The sequence below is a fragment of the Tachyglossus aculeatus genome, chromosome 8, assembly GCF_015852505.1.
Source record: "Tachyglossus aculeatus isolate mTacAcu1 chromosome 8, mTacAcu1.pri, whole genome shotgun sequence".
Classification (NCBI taxonomy): domain Eukaryota; kingdom Metazoa; phylum Chordata; class Mammalia; order Monotremata; family Tachyglossidae; genus Tachyglossus; species Tachyglossus aculeatus.
In genome coordinates this window covers 1,134,903-1,160,504 of record NC_052073.1, presented here as the reverse complement: position 1 = coordinate 1,160,504, position 25,602 = coordinate 1,134,903, and the positions used below count along the sequence as shown (strand labels likewise).

Sequence of the window (25,602 nt, the reverse complement as noted above, 5' to 3'; positions counted from 1 at the left end):
CCTCTGTGGCCCAGGCTTTCCCCTGGACAAGGCCGTCGCGTACTCCAGGCTCCGGAACCCCTTCCTCATCAACGACCTGGCCATGCAGTACTACATCCAGGACAGGTGAGGGGCAGCGCCAACCTGGCCACAAGCCCAGCCGGCAAGCTGGCCGAGAAATATTTCTTCCCGGACCCGGTGACTCCCTCCCTCCTTGTCCCCGTTGCGCCCACCAGCCAGCCCCCCTCCCGGCGGGCCCCCTCCCCGGCTGACGCTGTGGGTCCGCAGGCGGGAGGTGTACAGGATCCTGCAGGAGGAGGGCATCGACCTGCCACGCTACGCCGTGCTCAACCGAGACCCTTCCCGACCGGAGGGTATGTGCGCCTCCCACCCCTCTTCCCTGCCCCGCGTTCTGGGCTGACACCGGGGCGTGGAGGAGAGGGGCTTGGGTTAGCATCTCCCCGGGCGGGGAGCGGGGTCTTTGGGCTGCGAGGGGGTGTGGCAGGCTGCCAGTCGGCGGGCTCCCCGAGGAGGTGCGGCGGGCAGTTCACCCGGGGGTTCCCCGCGCCGCCCCCAGAGTGCAGCCTGGTGGAGGAGGAGGATCAGGTGGAGGTGAACGGGGCGGTGTTCCCCAAGCCGTTCGTGGAGAAGCCGGTGAGCGCTGAGGACCACAACGTCTACATCTACTACCCCAGCACAGCTGGCGGGGGCAGCCAGCGCCTCTTCCGCAAGGTGGGCGGGACCGGGGGCAGGGGGAGGCCCCGGGGGTCCGGAGCAGGGCAGCCCAGGGAGCCGCCCTCTCCCGCCACCCGCTCCCACCCCCTCCCCAGATCGGCAGCCGGAGCAGCGTCTACTCCCCCGAGAGCAGCGTCCGCAAGACGGGTTCGTACATCTACGAGGAGTTTATGCCCACAGACGGCACTGACGTCAAGGTGAGGGGGCGGCACAGGCGGCGTGGATGGCAGGGGAGCCGAGGGCGACCTGGGGAGCCAGCGGGCGAGCCCGGCAGGTGGCCGGGGCTACGAGTCAGGCCGAACAGATGCCCAGGTGTCCGAGTGGGAAGCGGGCAGTGGGGGGCCTGGTCCATGACGGTCAGTTCCGCAGGTGTACACCGTGGGGCCGGACTATGCCCACGCCGAGGCCCGAAAGTCGCCGGCCCTGGATGGGAAGGTGGAGCGGGACAGCGAGGGGAAAGAGATCCGCTACCCCGTCATGCTGACTGCCATGGAAAAGCTCGTGGCCAGGAAAGTCTGCATGGCCTTTAAGGTGGGGACCAGGGCGAGCTCGGGGGAGGGAGATGGGGAGCAAGGGATCGAGGAGAGAGATGGGGAGCAGAGGATTGAGGGAAGAGATAGGGATGGAGAGCAGGGGATTGAGAGGAGAGATGGAGATGGGGAGCAAAGATTGGAAGCAGGAGATCGAGGGGGGAGATGGAGATGTGGAGCGGGGGATCGAGGGGGGAGATGGAGCTGGGGAGTGGGGGATCGAAGAGGGAAATGGGGAGCAGGGGACAGTCGTTGGGAACCATGAGACATGGCAGGAGGGCTGGAGGTACACGCCCAGGAAGTAGAGAAGCAGCGTGGCTTATTGGAAAGAGTCCGGGCTTGGGGGTCAGAGGTTGTGGGTTCTAATCCCGGCTCTGCCACTTGTCAGCTGTGCGACTTTGGGCAAGTCACTTCACTTCTCTTGTGCCTCAGTTAACTCATCTGTAAAATGGGGATTAAGACTGTGAGCCCCACACGGGACAACCTGATTACTCTGTATCAATTCCAGACCTTAGAGCAGCGCTTGGCACGTAGTAAGCACTTAGCAAATACCGTCATTATTATTATTATTACAGACAGATCATTCATCTCCGTTCTCTCCCCTCCTCTAGCAAACAGTCTGCGGCTTTGATCTTCTCCGGGCCAACGGACACTCCTTTGTCTGTGACGTGAACGGCTTCAGCTTCGTCAAGAACTCCATGAAATACTATGACGACTGTGCCAAGATTCTGGGGTATGGTGGGCCAGGGGCCACGGGGGCTGCGGGGACTGTGAAACACCGGACCCCCTGCCCATCCATCTGCCCACTGCTCCTCACTGTGCAATCTCTCTCCCCATGCCCCCACGCCGGCCCCCCTCACTTTGATAAACTCTTTGATACCCACCCCAGCCGCACAGTACTTACGCAGATATTCTTGTACTCTATTATTTCTCCTGGCCCTATCTACTTTAGTGTCTTTCTCCCCCTGTAGTCTTTAAGCTCCTTGTGGTCAGGGATGGTGTCTACCAACTTTGTGGCACTGTACTTTCGCAAATGCGTGAACGGTGCTCTGCCCACAGTAAGCACCACCGATTGATGAATTGGGTGATCTCTCCCCCTGGGCCCTGTGTTCCTCACTCTCCTCCTGACCCCCAGGAACATCATTATGCGGGAACTCGCCCCCCAGTTCCAGATCCCGTGGTCCATCCCCACGGAGGCTGAGGACATTCCCATCGTTCCCACCACGTCCGGCACCATGTGAGAATGGGACTGGGGGTGGCTGGGCCCAAGAGTGTCCCAGAGTGTCGCAGAGCGTTGTGCCGAGGGGGTCCCTGCCGCGGCTGGAGAACTGGGATTCCCTGACTGGGGTCCGTGGGCTTTGCAGGATGGAGCTACGCTGTGTCATCGCCATCATCCGCCATGGGGACCGCACCCCGAAACAGAAGATGAAGATGGAGGTGACCCACCCCAGGTGGGATGAGGGCAGAGCTGCTGCCCGGGCGTGGGAAGGACAGGGAGGGACAAGAGGCTGGCCCAGCCCCCAGAGACTTGATCCCGGACCCTCCCCAGGTTCTTCGCGCTCTTTGAGAAACACGGAGGCTACAAGACAGGGAAACTGAAACTGAAACGGCCTGAGCAGCTGCAGGTGAGGAGGGTGGGATGGAGGGCGAGGTCGTGGAATCGGGTGGTTGGGGAAAACCAAAACAGGTGGGTTCTGGAGAACAGCAGTGGTCGGGGGGTGGCTCAGTCCTTGTCCTCTAACCCTGGGTGCCCCCAAGCTCAGGACTGGGTCCCCCACTCTTCTCGCCTGACCGCTCCCTCCCACCACTCCCTGGGAACCTCCCCCCACCACCACCACCCCAGGCACCCCCTGATCCCAACCTCACTTTCACTGTTCAGTCTTGCCTCCATTCTTGCCTTGGGGTCATCTCCACCAGACCCTCACACTCGAAATGGCTGAAGCTCAACTCCTGCTCCCCCCGCCTAACCCCTCCCCTCTTCCTACTTTAAACTAGATAGCTTTAATTCTGTTTGTTCTGATCATTTTGACACCTGTCTCCATGTTTTGTTTTCATTCATTCATGTGTTGTTTTGTTGTCTGTCTCCCCACTCTAGACTGTGAGCCCGCTGTTGGGTAGGGACCGTCTCTATATGTTACCGACTTGTACTTCCTAAGCGCTTAATACAGTGCTCTGCACACAGTAAGCGCTCAATAAATACGATTGATTGAATGAATGAATGAATGAATGAAATTTTGTACACATTTATTACTCTATGTATTTATTTTACTTGTACATATTCTATTTATTTTATTTTGTTAACATGTTTTGTTTTGTTGTCTGCCTTACCCTTCTAGACTGTGAGCCCGCTGTTGGGTAGGGACCGTCTCTATATGTTGCCGACTTGTACTTCCCAAGCGCTTAGTACAGTGCTCTGCACACAGTAAGCGCTCAATAAATATGATTACTTGTACTTCCTAACTTCCTAACTCCTCTCTGTTGGCCCCCTTGTTCCAGAAGCCAACATTCTTGGTGTCGTCCCCAAAGCCTTATCATCTTCAAGCTCTCGCTTTCAACCTTCGGCTAGATCCTGCCCACTCTGCCACTGTCTGCTGTGTGGCTTTGGGCAAGTCGCTTCACTTCTCTGTGCCTCAGTTCCCTCGTCTGTAAAATGGGGATTGAGATTGTGAGCCCCATGTGGGACAAGGAATCCAACCTGATGACCTTTTATCTACCCAGTGCTTAGTACAGTGCCTGGTGCATAGTAAATGCTGAACAAATGCCACAATTATTCGTTATTATTCTTCCAAATCATGCCCTGAATCTGCCCCTTCCTCCCCAGCTACAACCCTGGTCCAGTCGTTCATTTCACCAAGAGCTCTCTGGCCCCCATCAAGGACCCCCCATAATCCCCTCCCAAACTCACCCCTGCCGCTTCTATCAGCCTCCTTACTGGTCTCCCTGCCTCCAGTCTCTCCCCTCCGTTTGGGTCTCTACTACATGAGACTTCCCAGAACATCTTCCTGCAATGAGCCATGGTCTAGCTAATAATAATAATGGTGGTATTTGCTAAGCAATTACAATGTGCCAAGTGCTATACTAAGTTCTGGGGTAGGTACAAGAAAACCAAATCATCCCCACCCTTAAATACCTCCTATCAATCGATGGTATTTATTGAGGGCTTATTGTACGCCGAGCACTGTACTAAGCGCTTGGGAGAATACAGGATAACAGAGTTAGTAGAGATGTTCCCTGCCCACAGCAAGTTTACAATCACTACTCCTTTTCCTCTGCACCGCACAGAAATTCCTTACCATCGGCTTCATGGTTGTTCCACAGTTCACAGTGCTCCGCACAGAGTAAGTGCTCAATAAATACCATTGATTGATTGAGTGATCTTCCATATCGACTCTCTTCAGTTGATTGAGCAGTAGTATTTATTAAATGCTTTCTCTGTTCAGTGTACTGTACTGAGTGCTTGGCGGAGAGAACAGTAGTATTAGTAGGCATGATCCCTCCCCTCAAGGAGCTTACAATTTATTGGGGTCAGAGCACTGTACTAGATGCTTGGGAGGGGACAATAGAGTTAATAGACCTGATCCCTGTCTTCAAGGGGCTTACAATCTGGCGGCTCTCTTCACTTCTCCCAAACTTATCCTTTCACTGCGTCTTGCTCTTGTCTGTCCCTCACTCACAAGATGCCCTCTGCCTGAACATCTCCCTCCACCAAATAAGAATAATAATAATTGTGGTATTTGTTAAGCACTTACTATGTGCCAAGCACTGTTCTAAGCGCTGGGGAGGATACAAGGTGATCAGGTTGTCCCATGTGGGACTCACAATCTTAATCCCCATTTTACTGATGACGTAACTGAGGCCCCGAGAAGTGAAGTGACTTGCCCAAAGTCACACAGCTGACAAGTGGCGGGGCTGGGATTTGAACCCATGACCTCTGACTCCCAAGCCTGTGCTCTTTCCACTGAGCCACGCTGCTTCTCAAATCTGCCCAAACACCACTCTCTCCATCTTCAAAATCCTCAATAATAATAGTAATAATAATTGTGGTATTAAGCGCTTACTCTGTTCCAGGTACTCATCATCATCATCATCAATCGTATTTATTGAGCGCTTACTGTGTGCAGAGCACTGGACTAAGAGCTTGGGAAGTACAAGTTGGCAACATATAGAGACAGTCCCTACCCAACAGTGGGCTCACAGTCGAAAAGGGGGAGAGTCTAAAAGGGGGAGAGACTGTTCTAAGCCCTGGGGTAGATACAAGGTAATTGGGTTGGACACAGTCCCTGTCCCCCATGGGGCTCACAGTCTCAGTCCCCATTTTACAGATGAGGTAACTGAGGCCCAGAAAAGTGAAGCGACTTACTTCACTTACTTACTAGGTCACCCAGCTGACGAGTGGCAGAGCCGTGATTACAACCCAGGTCTTTCTGACTCTGAGGCCCACTAGGCAATACTGCTTCTCTGAAATCCCACCTCCTCTAGACTGTAAGCTCATTTTAGGCAGGGAACATGTCTACTGTACTTTCCCAAGTGCTTAGCAGAATGCTCTGCACACAGTGAGCACTCAATAAATATGATTGATCGGTTGAAACCTTCCCCACTTCATTCCCAGCACGCCATCGGTCTCCCTTGGCACATTTTGCTTGTCCTGAATAGGGGGCAGAAAGTCCCTGTGGCCTCCTCCGCTCACCCTCCCTCCCCGTCCCTTCAGGAGGTGCTGGACATTGCGCGGCTGCTGCTGGGGGAGCTGGGGGCCGAGTCGGGCAGTGAGATCGAAGAGCGGGCCAGCAAGCTGGACCAGCTGAAGACGGTGCTGGAGATGTGAGGATGGGAAGTGGGCAGTGGGCAGTGGGGCGGCCAGGGGAGGGGCCCATCGTGGGGCCGATTTCAGTGGGTCAGTTGATCTGGGTCCAGTCGGGGGGTGGATTAGCGTCAGTGAAGTGGGTCCCTCATGGAGCGCGGGGGAAAGTGATCTGTGTCCAGGGAGGGGCCGCGGGAGTTTAGCTGGGGTGCAGGGGTGTGTGGGGGTGTGCGAGCGAGTTGTGTCTCCCTGGCAGGTATGGTCATTTCTCGGGCATCAATCGGAAGGTGCAGCTGACATACAATCCCCACGGGGCCAAGGTCCCTGGCAACGGACAAGGTGAGACTCCAGCCGGGGGGCGGCCACGTCTGAGTGCTGGCTCCCCCAGGAGCGGGCGTGGCAGGCCCCGCGTGGATGGAGGTGGGGCGGGGGTACCACCCCCCATCCCATCTCCGCACACTGCAACCCCTGCCCTTCCCACCCTCCCCTTCTGTCCTCCCTGCACCGCCCCTCGGCCCTCCCCGCACAGCCGTGCTGCAAGCGCCTCCCCCCATTCTGCCCCTGGCCGATTCTCCCCCCCCACCCCTGCTCTCTCAGGCTCCTTGCCCCGCTCCTCATGCTCTCTGTTCTGCCCTCGCTCTTCCCCGGTGCCCGGCCCCAACTGCTCCTCCCTCCTGCCCCCGGCCCCATCATGCCCCGTCCCCAGGCCTCGACCTTACCTGTCCCAGATTCCCCGGCCTGACTGCCGCCCTGCTCTGTGCCATCGCTGTGTGATCCGAGGCACTCTGTGCCTGTCACTGTCCCTTGTCCCTGCAGGCCCCCGGGGGCCCGCCCCCTCTCTGCTGCTCGTGCTGAAGTGGGGGGGAGAGCTGACGCCCACGGGCCGGGTCCAGGCTGAGGAGTTGGGGCGTGCTTTCCGCTGCATGTACCCCGGGGGGCAAGGTGAGGGGAGGGGCAGGGTGGCACGATCGTGGTGGGGACAAGAGGGAGGGGAGGGAGCGGGCGGGGTGGGGGGCATCTCCGCGGGCCCTCTCCCTCTGCCCGACTCCTTGGATCCAGATCCCCAGCCCGTACGTGCCCCTTCCACCATTCCCACCCCCCCCAGATGCGCCCCCGCTCCGGCAGCCCTCCCTGGATCGTCACCCGCTCCCCTTGGTCCCCTTGGTCCCGTCCGTCCCGCTCCCCGCCCCGGTCAGGTGACTATGCCGGCTTCCCTGGCTGCGGCCTGCTCCGGCTCCACAGCACCTACCGGCACGACCTCAAGATCTACGCCTCGGATGAGGGCCGCGTGCAGATGACGGCCGCCTCCTTTGCCAAGGTGACCGACGGCCCCGAGGCCCTAGGCGGGCCAGCCCCTGGGGCCTCACAACCCACCCCCTGGGCACAAGGACTTCTGCCCGGCCCCTCCCTGTGGGGCCTGACCCCCTACGGCGGGCTGGTCCCCAGCAGAGAAGCTGGTTGTTCCTGACCTTATGACCCCTCGGCAGGGGCTGCTGGCACTGGAGGGGGAGCTGACACCGATCCTAGTGCAGATGGTCAAGAGCGCTAACATGAACGGGCTGTTGGACAGCGATGGAGACTCCCTGAGCAGCTGCCAGCACCGCGTCAAAGCCCGCCTGCACAGCATCCTGCAGCAGGACGCGCCCTTCAGCCCGCAGGACTATGAGAGGGTCAGGACCCCCAGCCCTCTGCCCTCTGCCCGCTTCAGGGGCCTCCCCCCCGCTCCATAATCAGCTTCAACCTCAGGGGCCTAAATAGCCCAGGCTGGGGGCGGGGGGGGGGGTTTCCCAAAGGAACTGTGGGCTAAGTGGTCTCCTAAGCCGCCCCCGGCCCCTTATGGCTAGGGATGGAGCAACCAAACCCCTGATTCTCCCCTCTGTCCCTGACTGTCCTCCAATGACCCAGCATGGACAATTCAACTCCCCTGACTCTTCCAGTGATCCTTCATGGACTCTAACACCACTGACTCCCCATGGTGATCCAGCCAGGACCATCCACTTCCCCTGATTCTCCCCTCTCCATTCCCTAGTGACCCAGCATGGACCATCCAACTCCTCTGATTCTCCCCTCTCCATCTCTGACTCTTTCCCAGTGACCCAGCATGGGCCATCCAACACCCCTGACTCTCCCCTCTTCATCCCCGACTCTCCCCTAGTAACTCCAGCACAGGCTATCCATCCCCCCCGACCCTCCCCCGGTGGCCCAGCATGACCCACCCACACTCAACACGTCTGACCCTCCCACTGTGGCAATGAAGAGATTTTGTTCTGAACTGAATTCTGCCCCATATTGGGCCCAGAGTCCGCCCAGCCCTGCCTGCGGGTGTAAGGTTGCTGGGGAGGTGGCATAGGAGTGTCTCACTCCCAAAACCCATGGCTCCAAGAGGGGAGGTCAGAAGTACCAAGTTCTCCCTCGGCATAAGGTGTGAGGGTCTGAGGGACGGACCCTCCCCTCAGGCCGACCGATGATCCCCCAGGTGACCCTCGCTCAAGCTTCCTCAGAAGCCGGTGTTGCCCACCGACTTGTCCACACCACTGCGAGCCTCTGCGCTTCCTCTGCCTCCACCTGACCGGCCCTCTCCACTCAGCGTCCACTCTGTCTGTCCCCAGCTGGCCCCCACGGGCAGCCTCTCCCTGCTGAAATCCATGGCTGCCATCGGGAACCCAGTGGAGATCTGTGACAAGGTGTTTGCCCTCATTGAGAACCTCACCCAGCAGATCCAGGAGCGGTTGGAGGACCCCAAGGCTGCCGGTGGGTCCCAGGTTGGGGTGGCCGTGTCCCTCCATGCCCAACGGCTCTGCCCCGGGGATCCCCCACACTCCTCCTGGTCTCGGGCCCCGGAGAGCTGCCCCCAGCGACTCGGCCAGGAGGCACCCGGGGTCCCTGCCCATCCTGATGGCCGCCCCCCTGGCCGCAGACCTGCAGCTGTACCACAGCGAGACGCTGGAGCTGATGCTGCAGCGCTGGAGCAAGCTGGAACGCGACTTCCGCCTGAAAAGCGGGCGCTATGACATCAGCAAGATCCCCGACATCTATGACTGCGTCAAGTACGACGTGCAGCACAACGCGGGGCTGGGGCTGCGCGGGACGGCCGAGCTGCTGCGGCTGTCCAAGGCGCTGGCCGACGTGGTCATCCCCCAGGTGCGGCCCGGCGGGCAGGGGCGGGGGTGGGTGCACGGGGGTGGAGGGGGGAGAGGCTCACGGGGCTCCGGGCCCACTGCGGGCTCTCCCCAGGAGTACGGGATCAGCCGGGAAGAGAAGCTGGAGATCGCCGTGGGCTTCTGCCTCCCGCTGCTCCGCAAAATCCTGCTCGACCTGCAGAGGACCCACGAGGACGAGTCCGTCAACAAGCTGCATCCCCTGTGAGGCCGGGCTCCGGGTGGAGGGGGTCTCCCTCGGGTGGGGTGCCGGGGCTGGGACCGGTGGTGACCGAGGGCTTCTCCAGGTACTCGAGGGGGGTGCTGAGCCCCGGCCGCCACGTCCGCACACGGCTCTATTTCACCAGCGAGAGTCACGTCCACTCCCTGCTCAGTGTCTTCCGCTACGGCGGGCTCCTCGATGTAAGTCCCCCATCCTGTCCCACCCGCTGCCCCGTCCCTGCCAGCCTCCCCTCACAAAACCCCGCCTCTGCCTGCCTTCCCCCACAAACCCCACCTGTCTCCGTGTGGGCAGGAGTCCCAGGATGCGCAGTGGCAGCGGGCCCTGAGCTACCTCAGCGCTATCTCCGAGCTCAACTACATGACACAGATTGTCATCATGCTGTATGAGGACAACACCCGGGTGAGACTTCCTCTCCCCCAGCTCCCGTAGGTCTCCCACCCCCCAGTCTCCCACCCCCCAAGCCTCACCCTGGGGCTGAGCCAGGTGAGTGCTCAGAGGAGAGAGGGCCAAGGAAGGGCTGGAGCCCCCAGGAAATCTTGAACCGGGGCTACAGGGATCCCAGACTTGATTCTCCCTCTGGTTTCCAAAGAATAAAGGGGAGGTGGGGATCAGAGCCCCCCGCCCCTTCCCCTTGTAACCTCCCCAGCGCTTTGAACAGTGCTTTGCACATAGTAAGCGCTTAATAAATGCCGTTATTATTATTATTATTATTGTAAGCAGCATGGCCCAGTGGAAAGGACACAAGCCTGGAAGTCAGAGGACGTGGGTTCTAATCCCGGCTCTGCCACGTGTCTGCTGTGTGACCTTGGACAAGTCACTTCACACCTCTGTGCTTCAGTCACCTCATCTGTAAACTGGGGGTTAAGACTGTGAGCCCCATGTGGGACAGGGACTGTGTCTGACCTGATCACTCTGTATCTACCCAAGTGCTTAGAGCTGTGCTTGGCCCATAGTAAGCGCTTAATAAATGCCACAATTATTATTATAGTCAGGATGCAGGGGGAGAACACAGGGGCGAGCCAACCTGACACCCCCTGGCTGGCCTCTCCCCAGGACCCCTCATCTGAGGAGCGTTTCCACGTGGAGCTGCACTTCAGTCCTGGGGTCAAGGGTGGCGAGGAGGACGGCAGTGCCCCAACTGGCTATGGCTTCCGACCAGCCTCCTCCGAGGTGAGTGTGGATGTATAGAGTGAGGGGTGCCGGAGCAGGGGGAGCCGGGGGACCAGGGGATCCGGGGTCAGGAGCTGAACAAACCTTAGGGGTCGGGAGGAAGGAAGACGGAGAGTGGGGAGGAGGTGAGTGGGTGGGAGTTAGGGTCAGGAGCGGAAAGGGCCGAGGCGGGGGGAGCATTAGGGAACCAGGCCCTGGGGTTCACGGCCCGGGAAGAGGAGATGTGTTTTGGTTGGGAGGCGGAGACCAACACCCCCTCAGCCCGACCCCCATTCGGCCCAACTCCCGCTTGCCCCGACGCCCATTGGATGGGCTCCCAGGGAAAGCTGGGGTCACACAGGCACCTTGCGACTGGGGAGGAGGCGGTCCCCTTCCATTCCCTGTCCCATCATCCCCTGTCCTTACCCCTGCCCCCTCCCCACCCCCGCTGTCTGGGGCAGAATGAGGAGATGCAGACGGACCAGGGGAGCATGGAGGACCTGTGCCGGCGGGGGGCACCGGATGAGCCGGACCGCGCTCCGCAGCCCGCCCCCCAGCCCCCAGAGCCCCCCGGCCTTCCGAGGAAATCGCCTCTCATCCGTAACCGCAAAGCCGGATCTATGGAGGTAAAGGGGGGTGGGGGGAGCTGGGGAAGGGGCTCAGGGCCCCCCGCCGCCTGCCTGGAGTCTGACTCTTTGGGTTCCTTGGACCCATCCCAAGAGGATTCCCCAACTGCAGAAACCTCGCCCCGTCAAGCCCCACCACCCAGAAACAGAACCTTTTTAGAGGTCCAGAACTGGAGCTTCACCCATATCCGCTCTGCCTACTCTACTGGCTTCCCTAACCTAACCTTCCCTAACCCCCACACCCGCCCCCCCACACCCCAACACACTCTCTCTTTCTCTCCCCCCCTTCTCTTCCCCCTCCTCCAATGACACTGTGTCCATCTCTCTATCCTTGGTGGGGAGGGGGTCCAGTATGTCCTGTTCACTGACCTCAAGGGGTCAGTGGGTCTGGCTTTTTGTCCTGAGGTGGGTCTGTATGCCTTGTTCTCTGTCCCGGGACCAGTGTGTCCAGCTCTTTGTCCTGAGGGGAATGGCCAGTTTTCTGTCCTGGCAGAGGGGAGCATCTGTGTACCCCATTCTTTGGGGATGGGGCAATCTGTGTGTTTTGGAGGGGTCAGTGTGTCCGGCTCTTTGTCCTGTGGGGGACAGTCAGGGTGTCCCGTTTTCTTTCCTGGAAGGGGAGGTGCCTGTGTGCCCCATTCTCTGTCTGAGAAAGGGGCAGGCTGTGTTGCCTAGAGAGGTCAGTGTTCCCAGCTCTTTGTCTTGGGGGACAGTGCATCTTGCTCTTTGACCTGGAGGGAAATGTTTGTGTGTCCAGCTCTGTTCTCTGTCCTACATGGTGTCCTGTCCAGTGCCCAGCTCTCGGTCTTTGGGCTGAATTCTGCCAGTCCAGCCCTGTGTCCAGTTTCTGCCCTAGGAATCTGGCCAGCTCTGTGTCTGGCTCTCTGGTCCAGGCTGCGGTCTGCCCAGCTGGGTGTCCATCAGTCCCCGGGGTGAGGGCCGGCTGGCGCCCGGTGACTGGGCTGTCCGGTCTGCTTGCAGGTGATGAACATGCAGTGCACGGGGGGCCTGGACCTGGCCCCGCTGCGGGGGCGGCGCCGCCAGAGGTCAGGTGACCCCCCCCGGCCCCCGCCGCCCATCGGCCTGCAGCCCCGGGCCATGTCCAGCTCTCACCTGGCATCCAGCACACAGGTTCCTGCTTCCCAGCAGGGCTGCCATCCCTGCTCACTGCCGCCTTCTCTCTCCCTGCCGCTTAGCAAACCGGTGCCGGCACCGGCCACTGGCTGCGGTTGAGGGCGGCCTGGGCGGCGAGACCGCAGGTCTCGGCAGTCTGTCCAGCTCGCGAGTTTCCGGGCTTGGGTGGCAGTGAGAGCCAGGCCTGCCAGGGGCTCATGGTAGGCACGGCTCTGGTTTATCCAACCGACTCTGCCGCCCTTGGCTGTCCTTCCTGGGACTGATGGGTGGTCCGGGTGGGGCAGGGTGGGATGGGCCGCCGCAGGCCCGGAGCCAGATTGCTTAGAGGCCACCAGGTGGGTGGAGCTTGTGGGGGTTGTTTGCTCCAGATGGCTGCAGTCTCCTCCTGCCAGCTCACATCCTGGGGCTCTGGGTTGGGGGCTGCCCACATCTAGCCCTCTGGCACCCAAGGCCTCCCACCCCAGGATCCCCAGGCTGCCCTGATTCTGGCCCAAACTAGAAGATCGCCCAGAACCTGCCCTGGGCTCTGTGGTTCACATCCTGTGGTCCCGAGGAGGGAACAGGGGTCTCAGGCCTTCCAGAGCTGGGGTGAAGGGAGTGGCTCCTCTGTGCTCAGGAACCCTGCCTCAGTGAGACTCCCCCCGGACCGGAGGGAAGTCGGGCGGGCGGGAGGGCTGGGCCGAGCCGGGCCAGGCCGGGGCTGAGACTTGCAGCCCTCGTGGGAGACTGTGACTCTGCTCCTGTCTCCTCAGGTGCTTTCTGAGAGCTCGTCCTCACGGCCTGGCAGTTACCGGCTCTTCCCATCCTCACGGCCCCCCACGGAGATGAAACAGAGCGGCCTGGGTAGGAGCTTTTGCCCCCACATGCCCTGGCTCCCTCTGACCCTCACCTTGCCGAGTGGGAACTTGGATCCCCAAGGCCTGGCTTCTCTGGCCCACTGGCTGGGAGGCCCACAATTCCTGCCCAATGGCCAGTCTGGGGTTTCGCCAGACCTGGAGGTTTCCGGAAGCTGAAGCACCAGCTCTCTCCCTGCCCCCCTTCCCTGCCCCTCACCCCCAGCCCCGATCATCCCCCAGGGAGCTCTGCTGTGAATCAGATCCCGCAGTGGTCTTGGGGTGCACAGGTCCCGTTCAGACCACCAAGGCCCATTGGACTTTAGTTTCTGGGGCCCCCGACTCCTGTCCAAAGGCCAAGCACCATTGGACCCCACTGTGAATAGGAGCTGGGATGCCAGGTCATCCCCTCCTGCGGGACTCAGCCACCTCCCTCTCTCTCCCCCAGCCCTGCAGCCCTGCCCGGCTTCACCCTTTTCCCCGGGCCACTGCTCTCCTTTCCTCCTGTCCCTGCTTCCTCTCCACCTCCATTCCCACCTCCTCCTGCCTCCACCCCACCCAGCTGTCGGCTGCAGCCACATAGAGCTGGGACCGGCCATGGCTCCTGCTTCCTCAGATCCATCTGAGGTAGTCCCCGTCCCTGTGCCCCACTCGTTCTTTCTCCTGGGCCGGGCTTCCGGGAGTGGACCCTCCCCAGCGCATCACTAAGACCCCTTCGGTCCTCCACCTCCCAGTGCTGACCCCGGACACCAGCCGCCAGGACCAGCCCCTGCCCCATCCACCCAGCCAAGCCCCCAAAGCGAAGAACTGGGGGTGGCGGGCAGGAGTTCTGGGCCAGCCAGGCTTGGATTCCCGGGGGCCAGTTGGTGAGCAAGAGGCTGCCCTGTGAGGGGTTCTGTCCCCAGGTCTACCTTCCCCCTGGTCCCATGGCCCTGCAGAGGACCCCCAGGCTTCCACGCGCGCAGACCCCATCTGACCCAGCAGTTGGGGGCTAAAGCAGAGACCCCTGAGCCTCAGAGTTAGGGCCTTGGTCCCCATTCTGGGTGACCCCTCACAGGGGGCATCAGCCAAGGGAAGTGAGGGACCCAGGGTTGCCCTTCTGCCTCGGAGATGGGCTGAGGAGTTCTGAACCAGTTTAAGTTGGGCAGGGCGGCCACCAAACTTGTGTCCTCTCCCCCCTTTTTTTTTTTTGGTTATGGTATTTAAGTGCTTACTACGTGTTAAGCACTGTACTAAGTGCTGGAGTAGATCCACATTAATTAAGCCGGATACAGCCCCTGTCCCACATGGGGCTCACAGTCTAAGTAGGAAGGAGAATATGTATTGAATCCCCATTTTGCAGTTGAAGAAACTGAAGCACAGAGAAGTTAAGTGACTTACCCATGGTCCCACACCAGTCAAGTGGCAGAGCTGAGATTAGAACCTACGTCCTCTGCCTTCTAGGCCCGAGCTCTCTCCACTAGGCCATCCTGCTTCCCACTCCCTACCACTCCTCTTTCCAGAGCGGGTCCCACTGGGTGAGGGTGGGCCCAGGTAGGGCCCTTGCATGAGGGGGGTGCTGGGACCCCAGAGCTTGAGATGAGATGAGGGGCCTGGGCTCGTGGGAGATGAGGCTGGGGGCCAGTGTACAGGCCTCAGAGACCAGGTTTTGGTGCTGGTTACAGTGCAGGGAGGGTCAGGGTAGCCCATGGGGCCATGCTGCCCCGTCCTTAAACCAGACCCAGGAAGGCAGCAGAGGAGGAGAGGGGACAGAACCCCATAGCGGAGAAATGGCCAGAGCGGTGCCTAGAGACTGGAGTCCAGGTGCTCAGCAGACATGGCCCCTGAATCCTGGAGCCCCGGGCCAGCCTCCCCCGCTACTCCCACAGTGGAGACCCTACCCTGGACAAGGGCAGGCAGAAAGGAGGGGCAGCTGGGGAGGAAGAAGAGCTGGAGGGGTTCCAGCCACGCACTGGGGAAATAACTGCCCTGGAGAGCTCTGTCCAGTCACCTCAGCTGGAAAACTGGCCATAAGGCCCAGCCAAGGAGAAGGCTCCCTTTGGCCCCTTGGGCTGGTATTGCTTTAAGATCTGGTTGGTGACCTTTGACCCCGGGCCAGGCCCCCCAGATCCATCCTCTGGATGGTGGGTGAGCTCCCCTGGTTGGGATCCCTCCACAGCCAGCTGCCCCAGTGGCAGCACCTGCAGCGACTAGCAGGGTGGAGTCCCAAGTGGAAGGGCTAAGGGGTGGGACTGGCCTGCTCCTCCTGGGACCGAGTGGCCAGTCTCGTGACCAGCTCCCGCCCTTCTCTCTCCCCCTTCCAAAGCCACGGGCCAGAGTCTGGGCAATGGTTGCCATGTCTTGCCCTGTGCCAGCCCAGACTCTGCATTTCACCCGTGCTGCCCCAGCTAGGCATGGGGCCCTTGGTCAAGGCCAGCCTTTCCCACCCTCACCCAGGAGGAGCCCGATTTGGGTGCTGGTGGGTGAGTGGGTGGGCGGCCGGGTGGGGCTGGGCCAGGGCAACTTCCCCTCCTCTCCCTACTGTCTCTGGGGTGGTGGGGGGAAGGGAGGGTCAGGTACCCACAGGGCCAGCCAAGACTCCTTTAAAATGGCTAAACCCGCATGTCCCCAAGCACCTCTCCTCTGTCCACAGACTGCCCCCTCCTACCGCCCCCCCCCCCCGCCCCCCCAACTTCCTGGCTGTGGGTGGCTGCATGGGGTGGTCGTGTGTGGGTGCACGTGCTGGCTGCGTGTGACGGCTATGTGTGACGGCTGCGTGTGGCCACTAACTGGGTCGCGCCTTGCAGGCTCGCAGTGCACGGGGCTGTTCAGCACCACGGTGCTGGGGGGCTCGTCCAGCGCCCCGAATCTCCAGGACTACGCCCGCAGCCATGGCAAAAAGCTACCCCCCGCCAGCCTGACCCTCAGAGACGGTATGTGGGGCCCAGGCCCCTGTGCCCCCCCGACCCGCTCAGGAAGCCCCGGGGGCCTCGGGCCCGGCAGCTGGGCAGCTTGGCTCCCAGCGGGGCAGCGGCGCCGGGGGGGAGGGTGAGGCCGGCCCCTATGCCCATCCCCAGGCCCCCATGCCCGCCCAGTTGCCCCTCCCGTGACCCTCCCCCAGGGGCAGCTGGGTTGGCGCTGGAGTAGGCACGGGGCCCTGCAGGTTGGGGTGGGGGCCGAGGGTCATCAGGTGGCAGATTTCGGAGTTGGAGGGGCTGGGGTGGGGGCAGGCTTGGCTAGAGATGGGGCCCCTGGAAGGAAGGAAGGATGGATGGAAGGAAGGAAGGAAGGAAGAGGGAGGCCTGTGTGCACCTCCTTTTGGTGGGTTCTGGGGCAGAGGGGGCACAAGGGGTTGGTGACAGGGAGTGGGGCCAGGACCTGGCCCCCACCTGACCCTGCTTGTCCCGAGCCTGTGGCTTCCTGCCATGGGGCTGATGCCGTGCCCGCCACCCATCCCGCCGGAATCTGCCGTTCTCGGGCCTTTGGGCCTTGTCGGCGCAATGTGCCCTGGGGGCCCTCTGGCAGGGCGGGCCGTCCGTGTGGGTCTGGGCCAGTATGGGCACTGAGCAGAAGGCTCCATGACTCTGGGGGCATGGCAGAGCACCAATGGCTTTTTTTACCCGAGGGAAGGGGATTGTAGGAGGACCCAGTGGGGCTGGCACTACAGTTCCCTCTTTTCCAGGCTCAAAGGGAGTGTGGGGGCCCAACGGCCCCTATGTGAGACCTGTGCCCACAGACCATTCCCGCCTACCTACTCTGTGCCCATGAACCAACCCCTCCTACCTTCCCTGCGTCCATGGACCCACCCTACCTACCCATGGACCAATCCCCCCTACCAGCCCTGCACCCATGGACCAATTCCACCTACCCACCCTGTCGCACAGACCATCCGTGCCTACTTACCTGTGCCCACGGACCAACTCTAGATACCCACCTTCTGTGTGCCCCCGTGCACCCGTGGATCCTCCCGCACACCCGCCAACAAACCCTCTGTACCTACTCTGCACCTGCAAACCAACCCCACGTACCCACCCTCGCTGGGCTCACCCTGGGCCCATCCATCCTACCTGCCTTGTACCATGGACCAGCACCGTGTAACCACCTTCCCCCGACGGCCCACCTCCCAAAACGCGTCCTGCACCCACAGACGTACCCCTGAACCTCTGGACGAACCCGCGCTTCCTCCGCAGACCACCTTCCCACCCCTCCCCTGTACCCTCAGACTACCTCCGGGTACTTGTCCTCCAACCACATTCCTACCCTGCGACTCTGATGAGGGTGCCCATGCTCAGAACATGGGACCTGCAGGACTTTTAGATTTCCATCCTGCATTTAATGGGGTATGGCAGGAAAGTGGGACTGTGGGTGCAGTTGTAAGACGCAGAGGAGGGCAGGGGCCAATATAGGGACCCAGAAGGGGGCATGGACACATCCGTAATTTATTCATTTATATTAATGCCTTTTTCCCTCGCTAGACTGTAAGCTCCTTGTTGGCAGGGAACGTGTCTATTAATTCTGTTGTACTGAACTCTCCCAAATGCTTAGTACAGTGCTCTGTACACAGCTAGCACTCAATAAATGCTATTGGTGGATTGACAGGGAAATGAGTAAGGGGCAGGCACAGGTGTAGGGAGACGGAGGTGTGGGGAGGAGGGCTAGAGTCAGGGTGAAGCCTTCAGAGCTTGGGTTCAGTCCCGGGCATGATTCCCCTGATATTTTCTCTCCTCAGAGCTCTTGTCTGTCCCGGCTGTAAAGCGATTTTCTGTGTCATTTGCAAAGCATCCGACTAACGGTACGTTTGCTTCTGACTCGGTGTCATTTCTCTTCATCGCATCATCGTTCTGGATTCCAGGCACCAACCCCGTCTGTTGCCTTGGCTCAGACACTAACACCCAACTCAGCCCCAACCCTGGTCCACCCCCAGTTACCACCTGCTCCACCCCTTGCTCACCTCATTCAATCATTCAATTGTATTGAGTGCTTACCGTGTGCCGAGCACTGTACTGAGCGTTTGGATCACTCCCTTCTCCCCCCATTCTCTCCCCATCCTCCACCCCGCTTCTCACCCTCTATTCCACTCTGCACTTGGCTCCTTTGTCTCCATTACCCGGCCCAGTTGGGCACTGCCCACAAAGTGACCCAGACCCCTTCTCCACCCCAAGGAATTTACAGGCCCTTGACCCTTCCCATTCCTCTCCCTCTTGCCGGGAGTCCTCTGGGGCAGGGCCCTGCTCCCTCCTCCTCCGCTGGGTCACATATACCAGGCTCCATACCACCCCTCTGGGTCCCTCCACGTGTGTCCCGCCACTGTGTCCGCTGCCGAGTGGCTGTTGTGCTCCTGCTATTTGCTTCCTGCCGCTACTCACCTTCCCGCTGCTCCACCTTTGCCTGCTCTTGCTCTGGCTCCCGCTCCCAGGGCTGGGGGTCAGGCTCAGAGAAGGAAGGGCTGGACCCCGATCCGAAGTCTCTCAGCAAGGGGGCCGGGCCGCCCGACTGGAAGGACTCGCCTCGAGGACAGGGTGCCATGGAACCAGCTGAGAAGGGAGGGTTGGGGAGGATCAGGTCGGGGCTTCAGAGGCTAGGGGTCAGGGGTGAGAGTGAGAATTCCCTCCTGGGCCTGAGGGCAAGGGGCTGTCTGGAACTGGAGGTTGCACTCTGAGACCATTTATTTCTCCACCCAGTAGCAACAATCACTGTGGTATTTGTTAAGCGCTTACTACTTGCCGAGCACTAGGGTACAATAGATAGACTCTAGCTGGACTGCCCGTCACCAGCTGGGGCTGCCCATCTCTCCTGGGTCTGCCCCTTTAGCCTGCAGCCAGGTGCCCTAGGCAGGTCCAGAGGGGCCTGCGATGAGATGATGGGGTACCATGACGCCTGCCTGTCCGCCCCAGCCCCCTTCCTGGTCTCCTCAGCCACTCCTTGGGGGCCCGTAATTGGAGCCCCCTGTGGAGGTGGCCCAGCCGTGGGGGACGCTGCAGGAGCACCGGGCCCAGCCCCTCCCAGCCTCGGTCTCCTCCGTCCTGTCAGCTGCAGAGCCTGGTCCTGGCAGAGAGCAGGACCTCTCACCCCTCTTAGTCCGGGATGGCAATGTCTTGCCTTCTGCAGCCTTTCCGGTGGGTTTGGGCAGGGAGAGGAGGCTGCCCAGATCCCTTGAGTGTCCAGAGAGGTCATTAGGGCCCGGATGGTCTCCAGAGTCACCTGGCCATGTTCCAGCCTGGTGGGGGAGAGCAGTGGAGAGTGACCCTGGCCTCCAGTGAAGGAGCCTTAGGGCTGAGGGTGGGGTTTTAACTAGATAAGAGCCCAGGCTGGGAGTGAGCCCTACCCGTTCTTTGCTCCCGTTGTCCGAGCTCCCCTCCCCACCTCAACACCCCTGCCAGAGGTGGCTTTGCAGAGTCAAGGTCTACGGGCCTGGTGGGCAGGCAGGACCCCTGTCCCCCTTGCCCCTGCTGGAGGGCAGCCCCCGGCCTGAGCTCTGAGTGAGTTTGGCAGTCACCCAGGAAGTGCCCCGACTGCTGCCCGGTCATTAGGTCGGGGCCTCCGCCCTCCCCCAACCACTCCACTCCAACTCATTCAACATGACCCTTTCACCCCAACCAGTTCAGTTCAGTGTAACCAATTCACCCCGATTGGTGAACCCAAACGCCCTGGCCCATTTGCCTCGTCCTGTTCATCCTGACCTGTTTCTGCTATCAGCTGATGGTGACTGGTTCACCCCAGCCCGTTCACCCTGACCAGTTCTCCATGACTAGTTCACCCCGGCCTGGTCACCCTGACCAGTTCACCGTGACTGGTTTACCCTGACCCGTTCATCATGACCGGTTCACCCCAGCCCGTTCACTCTGACCAGCTTGCCTTGACTAGTTCAACATGACTGGTTCACCCCGGCCCGTTCACCCTGACTAGTTCAATGTGACTGGTTCAGCCCAGCCCACTCACCTTGACCAGTTCACCCTGACTGGTTCATTCCGTCCCATTCACCCTGGCCAGTTCACCACAAGTTCAACAGAGCTGGTTTACTAGAACCCGAACTCGTTCACCAAACGGGTTCATCCCATCCCATTCGCTCAGACCCGTTGACCGCAAACTCAGACCTGACTGACCGTGGTCGGCATCGGTGTTGGGGTCTGCAGAGCCGTCCTGGAGCAGGAGGTCACCACTGGGGGCTGGGATTTCGCGTTGAATGGCTCAGCCTCCGCTGCTGGGAGACTCCTGGACTGGTTGCTACTCACATCCAGTTCCTCCCCAGCTTGGCCCCTCACCTGACTGTGTCTGGGTGGACCCACCACCGGCCCTGACCTTGGGGCTTGAGGACTACTGGCTCAGAGAGAGCCATGGCCTCCGGGACCCTCGGTCAAGGCTGGGAAGCTGTTCCAGCTCCCGCGTTTCTGCTTGACCTTGACCCCTGACCCCAAATCAGCAAGTGTCCCAGGCTGACCTCGCGACAGCCACTTCCCCAGCCGTCCTGCGGGCCATGGCTGCTGGCTCTGCCCTGGAGCCGGTGAAGCGGTCACGGTGGGGCCCTCTGGTCCTTTTTGAGCTGACCACAAGCCTGTCCCCTGCCCGCCCCTAGTCCCCCCGAGGCTCAAGGCCCGATGCCCCGTGCCTGGGTATGTTCAGCCGGGCCCAGGCCCCCCTCTCTGCTTCCACTTTCCCAGGCCCGGCCTGGACGGTGCCATCCCCCGTTGGGCTGCGTGCCAGCCCTCCTCGCCGGTGGTCCGCTCACTCTCTCTCCCTTTTCTCTCTCTCTGTGCTTCCCACTGCGGCCCCACCCTCCTCCAGAGCTGCTGGACGAGCAGCACCCCGTGGTCCGGCTGCTGCGCAGTTTCTCCTCTGAGTGCCCGGGGGGCTGGCCACTCTCCCTGGACGCCACGCTGGCGCACCACCTGCACCAGTGCTCCTACCACCTGCGCCTCTTCCGGAACTGGCTGTGCTCGGGCGGGGGCGATCCCGAGTGCCTCTACGGTACCGGCCACTGCCCGCCTGCCGCCCACTCCTGCTGGCTGCTTGCTCGCCTCCCTCAGCTGGAGGGCCAGCCTGCCCAAGTCCCGCCCCCCCGGGGCCGGGGCCCGTTGCCTCTAGGGCCTTGGGTGGTGCAGGGGGCTGGGCGCCTCTGCCTGCCAAGCTGGTGCGTTGGCCGATCTTCCCTCTTCCTCCTTCCTCTCCTCCTCCTCCTTCTCTCCCTGCTTCCCCCTCCCCGGCACTCTCTTCGGTGGGGGCTGCGAAGGGAAAGGAGTGCATCCTTGCCTCCCCCCGCAGCTCCGCTCCGTCAACACGAGCCCCCAAGCCCCTGACTCTCATCTCACCCGGGGAAGGCTGCCCGGGAAACTGAGGCACGGCTCCCCTGAGGCCCAAAGCCGGGGGTGGGAGAGGAAAGTAGGCAGGTTGAAGGAGGAGAGGCCAGGGAAGAGCTGTCCATTTTGGGTCCCAGTGAGAGCCGGGAATGGAGGCCTGGAGCCTCAGGATGAGTGCAGGGGGGCAGAGGGAGTCGGAAGGCTGTTCCCCCAGGCCTTGACTGGTCCTTTCTCAGGGCTTCCACTCACCGGGCCCCCCAGGCCCAAGGTCACAGCTCTGTGGGGCCACTGTGGGGCACTGGGAGTTCCCAGGGGCGTCCGCACCCTTCTTTGGGATGGAGAAACTGAGGTTCACAGGCCTGGCCTTGCCCAGAATGGGGCTGTTTGGTCAGGGAGGGGTGAGGGCTGTTGGTGCTGGGGAGATAGCAGGGCATCCGTGTAGCAAGGGGGCAGTTTTTTTGGCAATATCAAGAGGCGATCACCAATGCCTGTGATTGGATGAAGGGGATGTGCCGGGGGGGACGGCGGGGGGGAGTAATTTGTGCAGTTAGGGGACAGTTCCTTGGCCATGCTTTGGGTTGATGAGAGGAGGCCTGTGATCGGTGAGAGGGTTGCTGGGGAAGCTGCTCTTGCATGAGCCTCGCTGGCTGAGCTGTATGTGTGTGCTGCATGCCATCCCACCTCCCCCTGCCCTTACCTGCGCCGTCCGCCCAGACCCAGGGGGTGTGGCCCAGCTGCCCCTGGTGCGGTTGAGTCTGAGGTCCCATTTACTCTAAATCCCCACCCTGGACCTGGGGAGGTTGGGTCCCTGAGTTTGGAGGGCTGGGTTACTGTAGCCCCGTTAGGAGCCCGTCTCGGTGACCCTCGAGGACGTGGTGAACGGAGGCAGCAGCCTGGATGCACCCGTGTCTGTTCCTGCAGGGTTTGAAGGGTGCTCCATGGTGCCAACCATCTACCCCCTGGAAACCCTGCACAACGCTCTCTCCCTGCGACAAGTGAGCGACTTCTTAAGCTCCATCTGCCAGCGCCACACCGACGCCCACACCCAGGCCTCTGCAGGTATGGGGACTCACCCTGGCGCCCTGGACCCCGGGCTGAAGGGGAGGGGAGGTGGAGCTCAGGGGCAAAGTTCTGGCTGGCTTCTAGTGCCGACCCACGGGACTCACTTCTCAACAGTATGTTTGGTTTTGTTCTCAGTATGTTTGGTTTTGTTCTCTGTCTCCCCCTTTTAGACTGTGAGCCCACTGTTGGGTAGGGACTGTCTCTAGATGTTGTCAACTTGTACTTCCCAAGCGCTTAGTCCAGTGCTCTGCACACAGTAAGCGCTCAGTAAATGCGATTGATGATGATGATGGTGATGAACAGCCTGAGGGGGCCAGCCCAACTGGCACCCAGCATGACAAGCACCCTGCCCCACCAGCACTACCGGGATCCAACCCCGCTGGTGGAGAGGCTTGGTCGGCAGCTGGGGTCCCTGGGCCCTGAAGGGGTGACCTGCCTTGACCGTGCAGAACTCTCCTCTGTCCCCCCCACAGCCCTGTTCGACTCCCTGCGCAGTGGCCAGCCTCCTGGGGGCCCATTCCCCCGCCCGCAGACCCTCAGTTCGCCCCCTCTGCCGCTCCAGCAGCAATCCCAGAAGCCCCCCTGGTGTGAGTACGCCTGCTGGGTTGGGGGGGAGGTTTGGGCCGCTGACCACACCAAAGCAGGGGCGGAACATCCCGGGGCAGGACTTCCAGGGATTGGTGAAGGCCTGAAAGACGTCCGCGGGGCCGTTGGCTAAAGTTGCTGCTTCCTCTCCCATTCCTCCCCATCCCCTGGCCCTCCTGCAGCCTCGGGAGGGGGAAACCCCGGTTCATGCTAGGCCCTGGTCAGTCTCAGCATCACCCCTCACCCACCCCTGGGAACAAGCCACTGGGGTGTGGGGTATCAAGGGAAAATGAGTAGCTGGAGCAGGAATCCACCCTACTAGGCCACCTGCTCTTGAGTCATGTCAGCCCCTCACTGCCCTGGGGCCTCACGGCTGGGAATGGGTGGTGCCAGGACAGATTCCCGGTGGGAGGAGCTTAGCCCCCCCCCCACCCCCGACCCAGTCAGTAGGGCTCAGCAATCAGCTTTTCCTTTGCCTTGCAGACAGCAGCGGGCCCTCCAGTGCAGTGTCCAGTGCTGGTCCATCCTCGCCTACCATGACAGCAGGAGCTGCCTGCTTTGGCTTTGGTGACCGTCCAGTCTGGAGTCCCCAAGGGAGCGAGGATCTCCTGGCCCCAGAGGACAGAGCCCAGCAGACCCCTGAGGGCAGGGCCTGGGAGACCTCTAAAAAAGGGCCCCTGGAGATGGAGACTCCTGGAACTGGGGCCCGGGAGACCCTGGGGATCACTGAGGTTGGGGCCCGGGAAACCTCCGAGGTTGAGACCCCAGAGACCTCCGAGGTTGGGGCCTGGAGGAGCCCGGAGTCCTCCAAGGTGTGGGCTTGGGAGTCCCCGGAGACCCCTGAGTCTGGGGCCCGGGAGACCCCGGTGACCCCTGAGGCTGGGGCCCAAGAGACCCTGGAGATCACTGAAGTTGGGACCCGGGAGATCCCGGAGACCTCTGAATTTGGAGCTCAGGAGACCCCAGAGATCTCTGAGGCTGGGGCATGGGAAACCCTGGAGTCCCTTGAGTCTGGGTCCCGGGTGACCTTGGAGATCCTGGAGACCTCCAAGTTTGGGGCCCGGGAAATCCCTGAGACCTCTGAGGTTGAGGCTCAGGAGAACCCAGAGACCCCTGAGGCTGAGGCCCTGGTGAACCTGGAGATCAGTGAGATTGGTGCCTGGGAGACCTCTGAGACCTCTGAGGTTGGACTCTGGGAGACCCTGGAGATCCCTGAGGCTGGGGCCCAGGAGACCCCAGAGATCCCTGAGGCTGGGGCCCAGGAGACCCTGGAGATCACTGAGGTTGGGGCCTTGGAGAGCCCAGAGACATCTGTGGTTGGGGCTCAGGAGACCTCAGAAACCACTGAGGTTGGGGCCCAGGAGACCCCAGAGGCCCCCGAGGCTGGGGCCCAGGATACCCTGGAGATCACTGAGGTTAGGGCCTGGGAGATCCCTAAGACCCCTGAGGTTGAGGCCCAGGAGACCCCAGAAAACCCTGATGAGGCCGGGGCCCAGTTAACCCTGGAGATCACCGAAGTCTATGCCCCGGAGACCCTGGAGACCGCCGAGGTTGGGGCCTGGGAGATCCCGGAGACTTCCAAGGTTGAGGCCCCGGAGAACTCCAAGGTTGGAGCCAGGGACACCCCTGAAGATGGAACCCAGGATGCCCCAGAGGAGGGGAAAGGGCTGCTCCCTGAGCCAGAGCAGGGCCCTGCAGAGCCTCGTGAAGAGGCTGAGCTGCCACCCGGAGAGGAAGGGCCCCGAGCCCCGGCCATATCTGCTGTCTCGGGCCTGCAGGAACCCCTTCTAGCCTGTGACCCAGCCCCTCTGGACCCCCCAGACTTCCCCGGCTCACCGGCCTCGCATGAATGAGGCCCCTGTGAGGTCATCACACCAGCCTGTGGCTCTGGCCACTAGCCAGCAATCCTTGTCCTCCCTGCTGCCAGCCCTCCTGGCCCTGGAGAGGCCTATGGGCAGGAAAGGAGCTGGCAGAGGCCAGGGCACTGGGTGCTCAGGAAGCAGGTTCTCCCTTCGGGGGGGACAGGCACACAGCACTGGAGTTGAGGGGCCCCTGCCAGGCCCAGCAGCTGCCCCCTGCCCAGAATGGCCAAAGCCTTGGGCAGCAGGTGCCCGCAGATCTGACAGCCCCATCCCTGCCCCACCAGCGAGGGAGAAGCAGCATGTCATAGTGGATAGAGCACAGGACTGGGAGTCAGAAGGTCATGGGTTCTAATCCCAGCTCTGCCACTTGTCTGCTGTGTGGCCTTGGGCAAGTCACATCACTTCTCTGTGCCTCAGTTATCTCATTTGTAAACTGGGGATTGAGACTGTGAGTCCAACATGGGACAGGGACTGCGTCCCACCTGATTTGCTTGTATCCACCCCAGTGCTTAGTAGAGTGCCTGGCACATAGTGAGCACTTAACAAATACCACAATTATTATTATTATTTTTAGGGGCCCCATAGCCTCAAACCCCATCACTGCCACCAAAGCAGGAAGGCCATAGGAGTCTTGGGGTGGGGCAGGACTTCTCAC

At 61.1% G+C, this 25,602-nt stretch overlaps 1 protein-coding gene across 8 annotated transcripts in view; it reads left to right on the top strand.

The window, feature by feature from the left end:
- PPIP5K1 (diphosphoinositol pentakisphosphate kinase 1) overlaps nucleotides 1-25,286 on the top strand; it is a 34,614-nt gene extending 9,328 nt beyond the window's left edge. For 2 of the 8 annotated variants that reach the window (XM_038750113.1, XM_038750112.1), the window contains exons 4-32: nucleotides 15-105; nucleotides 268-353; nucleotides 557-711; nucleotides 810-911; nucleotides 1,084-1,245; nucleotides 1,856-1,977; nucleotides 2,380-2,481; nucleotides 2,609-2,695; nucleotides 2,794-2,869; nucleotides 5,953-6,062; nucleotides 6,299-6,381; nucleotides 6,859-6,984; nucleotides 7,239-7,360; nucleotides 7,530-7,712; nucleotides 8,652-8,793; nucleotides 8,960-9,183; nucleotides 9,277-9,404; nucleotides 9,488-9,602; nucleotides 9,715-9,822; nucleotides 10,477-10,593; nucleotides 11,034-11,198; nucleotides 12,180-12,329; nucleotides 13,085-13,175; nucleotides 15,952-16,077; nucleotides 17,874-17,936; nucleotides 20,927-21,109; nucleotides 22,360-22,497; nucleotides 22,974-23,087; nucleotides 23,569-25,286. In XM_038750113.1, the coding sequence (XP_038606041.1) occupies nucleotides 15-105; nucleotides 268-353; nucleotides 557-711; nucleotides 810-911; nucleotides 1,084-1,245; nucleotides 1,856-1,977; nucleotides 2,380-2,481; nucleotides 2,609-2,695; nucleotides 2,794-2,869; nucleotides 5,953-6,062; nucleotides 6,299-6,381; nucleotides 6,859-6,984; nucleotides 7,239-7,360; nucleotides 7,530-7,712; nucleotides 8,652-8,793; nucleotides 8,960-9,183; nucleotides 9,277-9,404; nucleotides 9,488-9,602; nucleotides 9,715-9,822; nucleotides 10,477-10,593; nucleotides 11,034-11,198; nucleotides 12,180-12,329; nucleotides 13,085-13,175; nucleotides 15,952-16,077; nucleotides 17,874-17,936; nucleotides 20,927-21,109; nucleotides 22,360-22,497; nucleotides 22,974-23,087; nucleotides 23,569-24,938 (4,841 nt within the window). In that variant the 3' untranslated portion in view covers nucleotides 24,939-25,286. The remainder of the gene's footprint in view (nucleotides 1-14; nucleotides 106-267; nucleotides 354-556; nucleotides 712-809; nucleotides 912-1,083; nucleotides 1,246-1,855; nucleotides 1,978-2,379; nucleotides 2,482-2,608; nucleotides 2,696-2,793; nucleotides 2,870-5,952; nucleotides 6,063-6,298; nucleotides 6,382-6,858; nucleotides 6,985-7,238; nucleotides 7,361-7,529; nucleotides 7,713-8,651; nucleotides 8,794-8,959; nucleotides 9,184-9,276; nucleotides 9,405-9,487; nucleotides 9,603-9,714; nucleotides 9,823-10,476; nucleotides 10,594-11,033; nucleotides 11,199-12,179; nucleotides 12,330-13,084; nucleotides 13,176-15,951; nucleotides 16,078-17,873; nucleotides 17,937-20,926; nucleotides 21,110-22,359; nucleotides 22,498-22,973; nucleotides 23,088-23,568) is intronic. The other 6 variants (XM_038750115.1, XM_038750114.1, XM_038750116.1 and 3 more) reach the window with 6 other exon arrangements.
- The last annotated feature ends 316 nt before the right edge of the window (nucleotides 25,287-25,602 follow it).